This window comes from Entelurus aequoreus, linkage group LG18 (assembly GCF_033978785.1).
Source record: "Entelurus aequoreus isolate RoL-2023_Sb linkage group LG18, RoL_Eaeq_v1.1, whole genome shotgun sequence".
NCBI lineage: Eukaryota > Metazoa > Chordata > Actinopteri > Syngnathiformes > Syngnathidae > Entelurus > Entelurus aequoreus.
This window is the reverse complement of record NC_084748.1, coordinates 15,481,680-15,497,177: the sequence shown is the minus strand read 5'-3', so window position 1 is coordinate 15,497,177 and position 15,498 is coordinate 15,481,680. Positions and strand designations below refer to the sequence as shown.

The window sequence follows — 15,498 nt, the reverse complement described above, 5'->3', positions numbered from 1 at the left end:
ACAAAAACAAACAAATTTTGCAAAAAACAACAAAAAAGCCATTCAAGAACGAATAACAAAAACAATAATAATAATAATAATGGTAATAATAAAAAGCAAAAAGAAACAAGAAATGAAAATAAACAATGTAAACATATCCGAAAAGGACTTTGACATTTTTTTTTTTTCAAACCATTGGAATATTAAAATTTACACTACGATTTCTGGTGTTCTGAAAACATGCGCTGCTTCATGAAAATGCAACCAGTTGTCAAAATACTTTGTGTTGACATTCAATTGTGTATAGACAAACAACCAGCCATGCATTTTATATATATATATATATATATATATATATATATATATATATATATATATATATATATATATATATATATATATATATATATATATATATATATATATATATATATATATATATATATATTTAAGATAAAGTACCAATGATTGTCACACACACACGAGGTGTGGCGAAATTATTCTCTGCATTTGACCCATCACCCTTGATCACCCCCTGGGAGGTGAGGGGAGCAGTGGGCAGCAGCAGTGGCCACGCCCGGGAATCATTTTTGGTGATTTAACCCCCAATTCCAACCCTTGATGCTGAGTGCCAAGCAGAGAGGCAATATATACATACATATACATATACATACACATACATATATAATTTGTGGTTTTTAGGTGCGGCTTATAGTGCGGAAAATACGGTACATACATATATATACATACACACCTATATATGTATATATATATATTTATACACATATATATATATATACACACATATATACACTACCGTTCAAAAGTTTGGGGTCACATTAAAATGTCCTTATTTTGAAGGAAAAGCACTGTACTTTTCAATGAAGATAACTTTAAACTAATCTTAACTTTAAAGAAATACACTATACATTGCTAATGTGGTAAATGACTATTCTAGCTGCAAATGTCTGGTTTTTGGTGCAATATCTACATAGGTGTATAGAGGCCCATTTCCAGCAACTATCACTCCAGTGTTCTAATGGTACAATGTGTTTGCTCATTGGCTCAGAAGGCTAATTGATGATTAGAAAACCCTTGTGCAATCATGTTCACACATCTGAAAACAGTTTGGCTCGTTACAGAAGCTACAAAACTGACCTTCCTTTGAGCAGATTGAGTTTCTGGAGCATCACATTTGTGGGGTCAATTAAACGCTCAAAATGGCCAGAAAAAGAGAACTTTCATCTGAAACCCGACAGTCTATTCTTGTTCTTAGAAATGAAGGCTATTCCACAAAATTGTTTGGGTGACCCCAAACTTTTGAACGGTAGTGTATATATATATATATATATATATATATATATATATATATATATATATATATATATATATATACATATATATATATATAGACTTGTGTCAGGGAAATTATTAATGTTCACATTGTTAATTATCTGTGTTTAACTAGACAATGTTTTTCATTTACGAACCATGTTCAAGAATCAATTAAGTTTGTAAATAGAGGTTCCACTGTATAAGATCATCAGAATAACTAGTAGAACAATAATACAGAAAGAGTAATGTGTATTATGGTTTAATTCACATTGTAAGTTAAGCGTCGCCTCTAAAAACAAAAAGAAAATTTTATTTACAATACATGGCGTTCCAGTGGCGTTCGTTGGGCAGCACCTGAGCGAGCCTGATGCAGCAGCTGATGGTGGGTTCATAAAAGACGCAGTCTCGCTCCACCACCGTTGGCTCCGCCTCTACTTTAGCTGCAGGGACAGGGCGGCTGAACAGTGTGACTTTTGGCTTTTTAACCAGAGTCTTCTTCGTCAGACAGCCTAGTTCTGTGAGGGACTGCACACAAAAGGCCCCCGGGGAGCCAACAAGGGGTCAGTTTTCCTCCTACGCTGAGCATAGGAGAGCGTTTTGTTCACCTGCACGAGTTCCAGCAACACCATTGGCTGCAGCACGCCCTGGTAGTAATCCACCAGCGTCTGCTCAGTGATTCCAGGACAGGACATGATGTGGAAGAGGACGCCCTCCAGCATTCCTTTACACACCTGCCGATTCAGTGTCCCATCCACCAGGCGCCAAGGCCGACACATGAAACATATATTTTCCCTGCGCGTTGGACAAAGGATGGACATTTAGATGGCAGAAAATCATAACAAACATGTCAGCATAGCCTCTCAAACTGACTTCATGTCCTTATTCAGGCAAACGTAACGCCTCTATTCAATTATCCTGGAGTTGCGTGGACAAAAGTAAATATCACTAACAGCTGTGGCTGTAGACAACCTCCTGATGTCGTATTTTTTTTAATTAACTCCACAAGATGGCCGCTCAGGCATGTTTCACTTGCATACCGTACAATAAAATCAACATTAATGCTGCTTTAGCAGTTTGCTTCTTACCACTTCTACATTACAATATTGCTGCTGTGTTGTGCAATGTACTTGTTAGTGAATAACCCTCTTTCATTTCAACTTCATCATGCACCCCAAAAATGAGTTTTCACTAGAGATGTCCGATAATGGCTTTTTTGCCCATGTCCGATATTCCGATATTGTCCAACACTTAATTACCGATTCCGATATCAACCGATACCGATATATACAGTCGTGGAATTAACACATTATTTTGCCTAATTTTGTTGTGATGCCCCGCTGGATGCATTAAACAATGTAACAAGGTTTTCCAAAATAAATCAACTCAAGTTATGGAAAAAAAATGCAACATGGCACTGCCATATTTATTATTGAAGTCACAAAGTGCATTATTTTTTATAACATGCCTCAAAACAGCAGCTTGGAATTTGGGACATGCTCTCCCTGAGAGAGCATGAGGAGGTTGAGGTGGGCGGGGTTGGTGGTAGAGGGGTGTATATATTAGCGTCCCGGAAGAGTTAGTGCTGCAAGGGGTTCTGGGTATTTGTTCTGTTGTGTTTATGTTGTGTTACGGTGCGGATGTTCTCCCGAAATGTGTTTGTCATTCTTGTTTGGTGTGGGTTCACAGTGTGGCGCATATTTGTAACAGTGTTAAAGTTGTTTATACGGTCGCCCTCAGTGTGACCTGTATGGCTGTTGACCAAGTATGCAGTGCATTCACTTGTGTGTGTGAAAAGCCGTAGATATTATGTGATTGGGCCGGCACACAAAGGCAGTGCCTTTAAGGTTTATTGTCGCTCTGTACTTCTCCCTACGTCCGTGTACCACTCCGTACAGCGGCGTTTTAAAAAGTCATAAATTTTACTTTTTGAAACCGATACTTTCCGATATTACATTTTAAAAGCATTTATCGGCCGATAATATCAGCAGTCCGATATTATCGGACATCTCTAGTTTTCACAATAAGAAAACAATCACTACTCCAATTACAGATTGTTTCCAAATAACCGTGTCCTCTTTGAGCTTTAGCTAAATAAACACCCTGGCTGTGATTGGAACATTTATGCTAGTTAAAACGGAATCAACAGCACCTCTGCTGGTTGCAGTCATAAAGTACACCTCATTTGTCCTCAGTAATAAACAATTAAGCACAGTTGATTAACCGACAGAGAGGAAGCCGAGTAATGAAGATGTGCCTATTTACATTGTAGATTGTCACTGAAGGCATCAAAACTATGAATGAACACATGTGGAGTTATGTACTTACCAAAATAGCTGAAATAACTGAAAACATGTTTTGTATTCTAGTTTCTTCAAAATAGCCACCCTTTGCTCTGATGACTGCTTTGCACACTCTTGGCATTCTCTCCATGAGCTTCAAGAGGTAGTCACCTGAAATGGTTTCCACTTCACAGGTGTGCTTGAAGCTCATCGAGAGAATGCCAAGAGTGTGCAAAGCAGTAATCAGAGCAAAGGGTGGCTATTTTGAAGAAACTAGAATATAAAACATGTTTTCAGTTATTTCACCTTTTTTTGTTAAGTACATAACTCCACATGTGTTCATTCATAGTTTTGAGGCCTTCAGTGACAATCTACAATGTAAATAGTCATGAAAATAAAGAAAACGCATTGAATGAGAAAGTGTATCCAAACTTTTAGCCTGTACTGTATATTATTCGTGTTTAAATAACTTTACTGCAAATGGATATCGAGCCAAATATCGGTTATTGGCCTCCTTGACTAGTAATAATCGGTATCGGGCCTAAAAAAACATATTGGTGGATCTCTATAACTTACTCAGAAAGGTTGGCCTCTTGTGTTGATGCTGCTCCTTCGTCTTTGTCCTCCTCCATCTTGTCCTCACACTTTTCCGCTACCTCGTTTGCCGCCTGCTTCGCTTCTTCCTCCTCTAGTCTTACCATCTGTTCCTCTGGCTCACCTTCCGGTTTTTCTTCCTGGTTTAGCGTCTCGCTCGTCCGTCCCGCTCTGTCCTCTTCACTTTCCAGGGGCGCCTTTTTTTCCGGAGGCTCTTCCTTGTCCTTGTCGTCTTCCCGCTGCGGACTACGGTGTCTGCGCCTCTTGCGCAGGAAGGGGATGTTGTGCTGGGAGGGACGGCCGAGAAGGGACGCTTGCGCCGGGGACCAGGTCTTGGAGCTGACGGTCAGGATCCAAGGGTCGACGTGCTTCATGAGCACCCAGCGGGCGCTGCAATTGCCAACTTTTAAGACCTGGCCTTTTTCTTCCAAGTCCTGCACAAGCACAGCGGGAACATGCGTTTATTTCAGACATTTCAGCTGCAAACTGCTCCAGGTTTACCTCCAGGTACTGCTGCAGGCTCCTGCTGCGTCCAGACTGCGGCCGCCAGAAGTGAGAGTACAGGTCAAACAAGTCCCGGTGGTCTGTTCCTTTGTCGCCTGCTTCATCCAGGCTCCTTCTCAGCTGAGCACACGCCTCCAGGTCCTGAGGTGTGTACCCTCTCTGCTGGACCAGATCGGCGTCACACTGGCTCACGCAGGAGGAGGCGCAGGCGGGATGGATGGAGCGGCTGAGGATGGACGGCAGCAGAGATGGGCCGCATTTAGAAAAGTCCAGGGGTGAGAGACCTAGAAAAAAGGATACTTTTATTCCTAGCAACCTTTTTATCTTATACTCATGCCAATAGTGTCCAGATCAGGGGTGTTCAGGGTGTCCAAACTAGCACGCAAGATGTCATGAGTTTAATAAAAAGTACTACCCACAGGGGTATTGCATTCATTTTAACAGTCTGACATTTCTGATACTTCTATTGTGTCACCATATAGTGGACACAGTGAGTCATTCCTGTTAGAATAATTGTTTGTAAGTTATCACAAAAACTTTGTGTTGAAATGAGTTCCAGGCAAAAAGACAAAAGCTGTCTTTGAGGCCTACCAAGAGTAAGGCTTGTAAAACTCCACTGTGTAGGAGGGGGGGAAGCAAGATGAAGGTGTTCCTGTTTTCTCTTATGTATGGTAATCAACAGAAAGATATTGTTCTAACCCAAGGACTTCAAAGCGGAGAGAACTAAGGATCTGCACAATTTCCAGAGGACCTCTTTTTGAAGTATTTTACGAAGTCTTTTTGAACTATTTTATGGAACTCTTTTTGAACTACAGTATTTTACAACCTCTTCTCTTGAACTATTCTGTAGCCAAAGGCAACGATGTTTACGACCCACTTCCCTCTGGAAGTGGAAGCGGTGGTCAGGTGGGAGGAGAAAGTCAAATAAAGAAGGAGGAGTGCAATCTTTTGGCAGAGCGTGCTGGAGATTGTAGAAGGATACAATGTCCGGGCGACTCTCCTCAATATATTGAGTCCAAATTGAATTATGTCTCTGTTCCATTCTTTGCCTCTTGTCTTGTTTAACAGATGTCATCAGTGTTTGAACCTGACAATTCCAATTAATGACCTTTAATTGTTCACTGACTACAGGCATAAGCAGCATTTACTTATATGACCCAATACAAACAACCTTTCCTAGTCATGGTGCAGCAAAAAAAACAAAAATCCAACAAACAAAATGTCGACAGGCATGGTCACACATAACACAAGCTGCTCACTAAACTTTGCAGACATTAAAAAAAACATAGATGCACCATGAAACAATTCTAAATTACACCCATTTAAATCCATTACAAAGCATGATTGGAACATTTGCTAAAGACTCTCCACACTTATCCATGCTTGGCACATTTTAACTGCTTGATAATTCTGATTGGTTACAAAACTTTAAGGAGGTTTTCACGGAAGTAAACAATGTTGAAGTCGAACTTTCACATACAGTACTCTTAATATGCAATTATATTAACTCTTAGTTATATATATAAATCCATTATATTAATATGATATGTACACACTGGTGTGTCTTCTCCAAGTCAAAGAGAAGCTGCAAGGTTTCGGTGAAAGCACCGCATCCACAGAGGTGAAAAAGCTCCATTGAAGTTGTTTCATTCCAAGAAGGAACTTCGCAACACGTAATGTACAGAAAATATTTCCACAGGTCCTGACTCAGTCTTTTTCCCCTTTAAGGTATTTTGCTCATTTCTTCAATTTCCAAGCAAAAATAAGATCATTCGGGACCAAGATGCCACCAAAACATATACTACATACAAGCACGCCCACATTTCGTACCTAAAAGTGGGCATTTCATAAAGTGCTGAAACTTGCTAGAAAAGAAGCCTAAAATGCCTACTGTGTCCATTTAGGGGGGACTTGTACCCTTTAATTTGACCTTTAACACTCACCGTGGTCCGTCAGGATGCTGTGAGCGGGCGTGTTTCTCAGCTGCATGCTAATCAAACACGACTCTACCACGATGCTGTCGGTGGTGTTCAGGTTGCGCAGTTTGACTGGAACAATAAAAGCAGTGGAGTGACTATTATGTCCATAACTATGCCAGCATGGAGGGATCAACTGAAAGGAAATCAAAAAGGTACCGATGCCAGGAATGAAGTGTCCTTTCATCATCAGGTACTTTGTGTGTGACGCATGATGAGTGTGCACTCCTATCTTCTTTTTGCCTTCACACTCCTCAGCGTCCTCGTCGTCCTCCTCTTCCTCCAGTGACACAAAACTGGAACCCAATGATGAGGGGGATCAGGAAATGCTTCTTTTTATTCAAATACGTTTTCATAAGTCCATTCTACACAGTTACTAATGAATAGGTTAGTGATTTCCATATTTTTGTACTCCTTTTGATTAAACATTTTCTAATTATCCACACTACAAAATAATAGTATGTATTTATTCTTGCTAGTATAGTATAATATTTGTATCGGCCAATACTCAAAGCTCTAATATTAGTGTTGTATCAGAAGTGAAAAAACAATATCAGGACTAGAATCTGTGGATATTATGAAAAAGTCTAATAGTACCATACCATACCTCAATCTCGTTACCCTGTGTAATGACAATAAAGCTTATTCTGATTCTGATACACCATTAAAAAATACACCCATTTACTAAGCCTGATGTGTAATATTCAAAATACTCTTCACCCTTTGATAACACGTTTGAACCATTTTAGTTGCTTGAGGGACACCAATAGAAATGGGATGGATATTTATGATTGATTACAAAACTTTAAAGAGATCGTCAGGGAAGTAAACAAGGTAGGAATGGTTGAGAACCGCTGTGCTAGATTAACCACAACATTAGCGCCGCATAAAACATTATGTCACTAATGGTCCAACGTTTTCGAAAAAACAATGTTAAAAAACAACTGAAAGCCTTGTCCAGCTGTTTACTGACATAAAATATCTATGTTTAAATAACTTTGGCTGCAAACGAATATTGGTTATCGGCCTTCTTGACTGCTAATTGGTAACGGTATCAGAACACCCCTGTACATTTGCAATAATTTGCAACAAGATTCTTAATAAATTAATGCTATTTGTTAGAGATGTCCGATAATATCGGCCTGCCGATATTATCGGCCGATAAATGCTTTAAAATGTAATATCGGAAATTATCGGTATCTGTTTCAACCTCCCAATTTTCCCGGGAGACTCAGGAATTTCAGTGCCCCTCCCGAAAATCTCCCGGGGCAACCATTCTCCCGATTTCCACCCGGACAACATTATTGGGGGCGTGCCTTAAAGGCACTGACTTTAGCGTCCTCTACAACCTGTCGTCTCGTCCGCTTTTCCTCCATACAAACAGTGTGCCCAGTCACATAATATATACGGCTTTTACACACACATAAGTGAATGCAAAGCATACTTGATCAACAGCCATACAGGTCACACTGAGGGTGCCCGTATAAACAACTTTAACACTGTTACAAATATGCGCCACACTGTGAACCCACACCAAACAAGAATGACAAACACATTTTGGGAGAACATCCGCACTGTAACACAACATAAACACAACAGAACAAATACCCAGAACCCCTTGCAGCACTAACTCTTCCGGGGCGCTACAATATACACCCCCGCTACCACCAAACCCTAAACCCCGCCGCGCCCCCCATCTCCCGAACTCGGAGGTCTCAAGGTTGGAAAGTATGCTCTAGTATACTCTGGACTGAAGCTGTGTGCCTTCATTGTTTTTGTAGCTGTTGTTTTGAGGCATGTTTAAAAAATGTTTATAAAAAATGCACTTTGTGAAAGTCAAAGTATAGTATTTCCCATAGTTGTAGTGGGTATTAGGATTATCTCAGGGAGAGCATGTCCCAAATTCCAACCTGCTGTTTTGAGGCATGTTAAAAAAAATAATGCACTTTGTGACTTCAATAATAAATATGGCAGTGCCATGTTGGCATTTTTTTCCATAACTTTAGTTGATTTATTTTGGAAAACCTTGTTACATTGTTTAATGCATCCAGCGGGGCATCACAACAAAATTAGGCATAATAATGTGTTAATTCCACGACTGTATACACTACCGTTCAAAAGTTTGGGGTCACACTGAAATGTCCTTATTTTTGAAGGAAAAGCACTGTACTTTTCAATGAAGATAACTTTAAACTACCGTAGTCTTAACTTTAAAGAAATACACTCTATACATTGCTAATGTGGTAAATGACTATTCTAGCTGCAAATGTCTGGTTTTTGGTGCAATATCTACATAGGTGTATAGAGGCCCATTTCCAGCAACTATCACTCCAGTGTTCTAATGGTACAATGTGTTTGCTCATTGGCTCAGAAGGCTAATTGATGATTAGAAAACCCTTGTGCAATCATGTTCACACATCTGAAAACAGTTTAGCTCGTTACAGAAGCTACAAAACTGACCTTCCTTTGAGCAGATTGAGTTTCTGGAGCATCACATTTGTGGGGTCAATTAAACGCTCAAAATGGCCAGAAAAAGAGAACTTTCATCTGAAACTCGACAGTCTATTCTTGTTCTTAGAAATGAAGGCTATTCCACAAAATTGTTTGGGTGACCCCAAACTTTTGAACGGTAGTGTATATCAGTATCGGTTGATATCGGAATCGGTAATTAAGAGTTGGACATTATCTGAATATCGGCAAAAATGCCATTATCGGACATCTCTACTATTTGTGAATCATTAGTTAATTAGTCATTGTTCACAACGACCCATCCAGAAGCATCTTGACTAATCTCAGCCACTTTCGTTCCTAAGCTTCACCATGATGCTGCAGCAGGAGAGACGTACCTCTTGACGTCGCCGTCCACCATGTTGCTGTCCACCACCACCATTTGTTTAGGGATAGACAAGTGCACCGACAGCAATCCCAAGCTCATTAGCGAGAGCGAGGCCACGCAGGCGCCCCCGACAGAGTCTAGACAGAAGCGTAGCATTTCGGAAACGTCCTCCTTAATCGGCGGCGGATGAGCTTTGTCACTTTCCCCTTCGCCTGCGTCGCTCTTCTCGGCCTGCTTCTGGGTTTGTTTCCTGGACGGTTCCGGCAACGCTTCCTCTCCGCTCACTGTCCTGGGTTCGGTCTCGAGATAGAACCAGACGAAGGGCTTGTTGTCGCCTGCGCCTTTGCCGAGGAGGGTCCTCATGAAGCGGAACGAGTCGGTGCAAAGGGAATGAGGGAAACGCCATGAAAACAACCTGTTGGGGAAACAAACGTGCAGGCGGATTAGCCACTGGTCCAGGCAGGCAGTCCTGTCCTTCCAAACTTCCATATTGCGACATTTTGTGGTAACATACGCACTCCCATAAATAATCACTAGTTATGTGCGTACGGTTTGGAAGAATACGTAGTCGCGTGTTACTATACTGAGAAAGGACGTCACTTTTGTTAAAGTTAAAGTTAAAGTTAGAGTACCCATGATTGTCACACTAACTTTTTTCTATGGCTGTCCAACGACTAATCTTTTAAATCAGATTAATCACACTTTTAAATTTGGATTAATCGTGATTAGGCAGCACGGTGGAGAGGTTAGTGCGTCTGCCTCACAATACGAAGGTCCTGGGTTCGATCCTGCGCTCGGGATCTTTCTGTGTGGAGTTTGCATGTTTTCCCCGTGACTGCGTGGGTTCCCTCTGGGTACTCCAGCTTCCTCCCACTTCCAAAAACATGCACCTGGGGATAGGTTGATTGGCAACACTAAATTGTCCCTAGTGTGTGAATGTGAGTGTGAATGTTGTCTGTCTATCTGTGTTGGCCCTGTGATGAGGTGGCGACTTGTCCAGGGTGTACTCCGCCTTCCGCCCGATTGTAGCTGAGATAGGGTCCAGCACCCCCCGCGACCCCGAAAAAAACGCTTACAGCGGAGCCAATGGGAGCTCCACAATTTCGCCCATAAAATCCAATAAATAACCATTCAAAAAGCGCCAACAATACTCCATTTATTTTTCCTGACTTGAATATTAACCAAATATTAGGTAGAAAACAGATGGATGGATAGTGATATTGTTATTATAAGCGCTAACGCAGACAAACTATTTATAGCGGCGCCATGATCACTTCCTGTATGCCAATGTTTACATCATCGAGTGGTCTGCTGCTTCCTCGCTCCCTGTAAGTTTATTGTGGCTCGTAAATCATGCCTCTCACCTGGACAGAAGAAGGCTGAGTAGGTATTCCGACAAGTTGGGAAACTTCGACAGCCATTTATGACCAGGAAATGGCCAGAACGACACAAAAAGACTTTTGGTTCTCCCCCCCACCCCTTTTCTTCTTGAGGATTATGAGACATTCTTCATCTAAATGGGAATATATGAACATCCTAGCAGTTGGCATCCTAATGACAGCAGACTTAATACAGTAAGTGATGTTTTATTATGTTTGTTGGCTCTCATTTAGTGATGAAGAAAAGAAAAAAAAACTTTGTGATGCATGTTTGAAATGAATGCTCTGCGTATGCTTAAAATGATCAAAACACGTAAATATTCATATTAAATGTTATTATAAATGTGCCTGTTACAAAATCATGTATACAAAACCTCAATGGAGATTTTTGGATGTTTTTTTAAGGGCTTTGTATACGGAATTGCGCGGCTCCTATAAGCTCCATTGTAAGCGGACTTTTGATCAAATTTATTTAATATTTAGAATGCAAAAAAAACAAAAAAACATCCGTCGTCATGTCTTTCATAATGATTGTGAACGATAGGCAAAATTCCCCAAAAAAGTGCAGTTCCTCTTTAAGGGCGGCACTCACTTCTCCCACAATTGTAGCTGTTTATTACCTCTTATTATCCAATTATCTGACTGTGTGATGGCGTGCCGCTACGTGAAAGTGAGCGCAATTACAGCAATGTAGGCCATTACTGTGGCATCTTACCTGTAATAGGACTGAGAGAGTTGGAAGGACATAGGCAGGATAGGCATCACACGGTTCTTCCGGGGCTCCATCTTCGGAAAGACGCGTCGGCGGTTGACGAGACTGCGCTTCCGGCACTGGATGAAAACTTGGCCCAGCAGCTCCTGTTGGTACTTACTGTAAACGTGGAACGTCTGCAGGACAAGAGGCGACGTTGAGCGAGGCACAACATTAAAGAAACGACGGATTGGGACAGTTGTACCTGGAAGGATCGGGAAGACTTCATCTGATGGTTGGTCATGGCCAGTGTGCTCTGGATCAGATTGTGTAACCCGATGGCATGAATGTCCATTGTGCTGCGACGGATAAAACACAACATTCATTCTAATAAGGGGAAGAAAAACTAACATCACGTGATTAAATCCATACCAGCTCAATGTGTCTTTGCAGGGAACCTGCTTCCCAGTGTGTATCACAGACACTTTAAACCTGCAAAATACAATACAGCAAAGATGTAATATCATGACTGATCAATAAAAATAGGAGCAGGAACTTGGATGAAATGCAATCAGGTTGACAGAAATATGACCGGTTTTGTTTCATTTAGGCACTTAGGCTGTCTGTAAGGGACCACCTGCACCTGGATGGGCAAACTTTTTAGCAGAATGGGAGGGGCACATGATTTGTTTGGTGCTTGCTTGTTTTGAATAAATAAAAAATGGACTTTGTTTTGGACATTATTTTTCCCCATCCCTGTACACTACAACCCAATGAAGCAGTGACCCTTTTGATTGTCTTTCGAAAAAAAAATCTGTTTTGTGTATTTGCTGAACACAGCAGCAACAGAACCAATGTTGTAATAGGGGTAAGAAACAAAGTGCTCAGTCAGCATTAATAGCGTTGATGAGTTGATTGTAAACAACCGTGTGACAAGTGTAACACGAATGACTGTCACAATAAAAGCTGAGTAGCATTGAAAACATTTTAAAGAGCAAGCAGAAGCACATAATGCTGGATGCTATCAACTTTGAAGGAAATCGGATGTCATGTTGGCTTTGAAGCACTGACTTAAAATGAGTGCCACGATGAAAATGCAGCGCTCTGATTGGCCGGAAGCTTTCCACTCCACCTATGTGCAGATTGTTTTGGCTCAGAGTCTGAACAGGAAATGAAAACCGGTGAAATGCAACAAAATGTTTCTGAAGATCAGTAAAGTGAAGTACTCAAGGATCGTACGAAAAAAGTGCACGTGTCGTAAAAAAAAAATATATCCAGAGGGGATTTCTACAGCCACGGCTGGTAATGCCAATGCTTTTGTGACCCTTTGGTAATCACAGACAGTAGCATGCTTTTGTAGACACACTAGTGATGGACAATTATTACAAAAATAACAATCATGATTATTTTGATTAATATTGAAATCACGTTTAATAATAACACGATCATTTGAAAACATGAGTATTCATTCCAACCCCAAATCTCTATTTTATATATAATCTAAAAGAACAACTGGATATAAATTAGTAAAGAAAAAAAAGCCAGTAAAAATACATTTAAGTAACATTTTGAAACATTTAAATTCAGTTTTTCTTTTTAGATTTTCTTTTACACTTATTTTACCACCGTAGAGTGTGCTTTTTGTGTCATATATATCATTCAATAAAATAAGTTATTTTAATGCAAAAACCCTCACATTTACTCGTCCAAAACATCTTTGGATAATTTTGATTAGTATTTTAAGTCAAAGCATAAAAATTGTGTAAATGTATTAATGTATGTTTTGAGTACATTATGTTTGTATAATGGTTTTTTTTCAAACCTTTATTTTGTTAGAGCAGTCAGACCAGATTTTGCGGCACAATGCTGTTATTGTGAAGGGAGGAAGTGTGCTGCTGTGACGACTTTAGCTGTTAAAAAAAAGAGCCTCTCATGTTGTGACTGCTGTTTCTTTCATTGATGAGGTCGTTGACAACAACACATGCAGGTGAGATGTGTTGTTGGTGTATGGATTGTTCTTGCTAGCTTTAGTTTCCTAGTTTAGTCGCTGTTTTAAGTGGCCATCTCGACATTGTTTAGTACAGGACAAGGTGGTCGAGGGGCGGTCCTGGTTCACATTATTTTCCCAAACAAATGTTCCTTCTCCTCACAATGACAGCATTTCACTCACATCTCCATGATATTCTGCCATTAACAGTGGATTCCGTTTTACTGGCCAATTCTGTGGTTCCGTCCGCGGTTATGTGAACGTAGAAATCATATGTGTTAGAATAATTTTATCTAAGTTATCACAAAAACTTTGTGTTTCAATGAGTTCCCAGCGAGAAGCAAAAACATGTCTTTGAACCTACCAAGAAGGCTTGTAAAACTCCACTGTGTAGGATGGAAAGCAACATGAAGGGGTTTCTGTTTTCTTTCATGTATTGTAATCAACAGACAGATATTGTTTTAACCCAAGGATTACAAAGCAGAGAGAAGGCAGGATCTGCCCAAGTTCCAGACGACCTCTTTTTGAACCTCCTTTTTGAACTGTTTTACGAACCTCTTTTTGAACAGTTTTACGAACCTCTTTTTGAATTGTTTTACGAACCTCTTTTTGAACTCTTTTACGACCTCTTTTTTGTGAACTGTTTACGACCCTAGTCCCTTAGAAACAGCTGTGGCCATGAAATCAGGGAAGGTCCAAATAAAAAAAGGAGGCGTGCAATCTTTTGGCAGAGCGTGCTGAGACACTGTACAGGAGTACAGACCAGACGTTTCTCCTCAAATTGAGCCAAATTTAATTCTGTCTCTGTTTAATTCTTTCCTTCTTGTCTTGTTTAATAAATGTCGTCAGTGTTTGAACCTGACAATATGCCTTACTTTTTTTGTTGAGTTGAGATATTATTGAATAAGCATACTAGTGCTGTGTCAAATAAAAAGCAGCAACCATGGTGAGATCCAAACTTCTAGTAGACGTGGTCTTTTTTCACTCATTCGCTCCCTTATCCGTTTCATTGTCACAAGCTCAGGAATTTGCATGCAGACTGCATGGCCCATTGATCATCTTTTTCAATTATAATATTTGTATGATCGTGAGCAGCCCATATCAAAATCAAGATTAAAATTTGATTGATTGTCCAGCCCGACCACACACCCAGAGACTGTGCGGTTAATTGAGGTGTTAATTGGCGCATTTATGGTTAGGTAAAGCAGCCCATTTCTTCCTTACTGTGAGAAAAGCTGACGCTTGCTGTCGGGCATCTTCAACTCCTCGCCACTTGGGACAGAGCGGAACTTCTTCCTGAGAAGCCTGACGTACTCGATGTACGATTTAGCACAATCCTGGGGACAGACATTCAATGCAATCACAGTGGATGACGACAAAAAGTTGAATAGAAATGAGCACACCTCAGTGTCATTGGGATCGACTGGCTTGTTGTCATTTAAACGTTTCATCAGATCTTTGTCCTGGTAGACCTCAGCCAAGCAGATCCTGCAGCACACTCCGAAGGTGAAAAGGGTACAAAAATGTTTTGACCAAAACGCATGAAAACGATGATTACCTGAAGTTGAGAAAAGCCTGAGGATTCTTGAGTATGTAGCGAGAGCGCCGCCCGACGGCCAGCGATGTTTTGTCCTCGGAGATCTGAAACTCCGCCTGGAGAAGGTCTCGCACCACACAGCAGGCTGAGAACTTCCTTCTCATCTGCAAAAGCGCCACATGTTGTGGGTGTGTGATCAGGACGGGTTTCGGCCGTGGGGACGCGTTGTCTTTTTCTACCTTGCTTTTGAGCAGATGCGAGGCCACGTTGCCGAGCATCAACATAGAGTCCTCCAGCACCGTCCAGAGCACTCGCTGCCTGGTCATCATTTTCAGCGCTCGATGGTCGGCCTCGTCGTGAACGGGGGTGCCGCGGATTTTGGGCTCTTCAAAGACAACACG

General features: G+C 40.9%; 1 protein-coding gene across 3 annotated transcripts in view; it reads right to left on the bottom strand.

Moving 5' to 3' along the window:
* Nucleotides 1–1,402: 1,402 nt before the first annotated feature.
* LOC133633850 (general transcription factor 3C polypeptide 1-like) overlaps nucleotides 1,403–15,498 on the bottom strand; it is a 40,366-nt gene continuing 26,270 nt past the window's right edge. For all 3 annotated transcript variants that reach the window (XM_062026595.1, XM_062026594.1, XM_062026596.1), the window contains exons 28-41: nucleotides 15,337–15,482; nucleotides 15,119–15,261; nucleotides 14,964–15,048; nucleotides 14,785–14,897; nucleotides 12,006–12,065; nucleotides 11,839–11,932; nucleotides 11,598–11,770; nucleotides 9,514–9,918; nucleotides 6,827–6,963; nucleotides 6,635–6,739; nucleotides 4,689–4,975; nucleotides 4,170–4,621; nucleotides 1,920–2,106; nucleotides 1,403–1,839 (exon numbers count right to left, since the gene is read on the bottom strand). In XM_062026595.1, coding sequence (XP_061882579.1) covers nucleotides 1,624–1,839; nucleotides 1,920–2,106; nucleotides 4,170–4,621; nucleotides 4,689–4,975; nucleotides 6,635–6,739; nucleotides 6,827–6,963; nucleotides 9,514–9,918; nucleotides 11,598–11,770; nucleotides 11,839–11,932; nucleotides 12,006–12,065; nucleotides 14,785–14,897; nucleotides 14,964–15,048; nucleotides 15,119–15,261; nucleotides 15,337–15,482 — 2,603 coding nt within the window. In that variant the 3' untranslated portion in view covers nucleotides 1,403–1,623. The remainder of the gene's footprint in view (nucleotides 1,840–1,919; nucleotides 2,107–4,169; nucleotides 4,622–4,688; nucleotides 4,976–6,634; nucleotides 6,740–6,826; nucleotides 6,964–9,513; nucleotides 9,919–11,597; nucleotides 11,771–11,838; nucleotides 11,933–12,005; nucleotides 12,066–14,784; nucleotides 14,898–14,963; nucleotides 15,049–15,118; nucleotides 15,262–15,336; nucleotides 15,483–15,498) is intronic.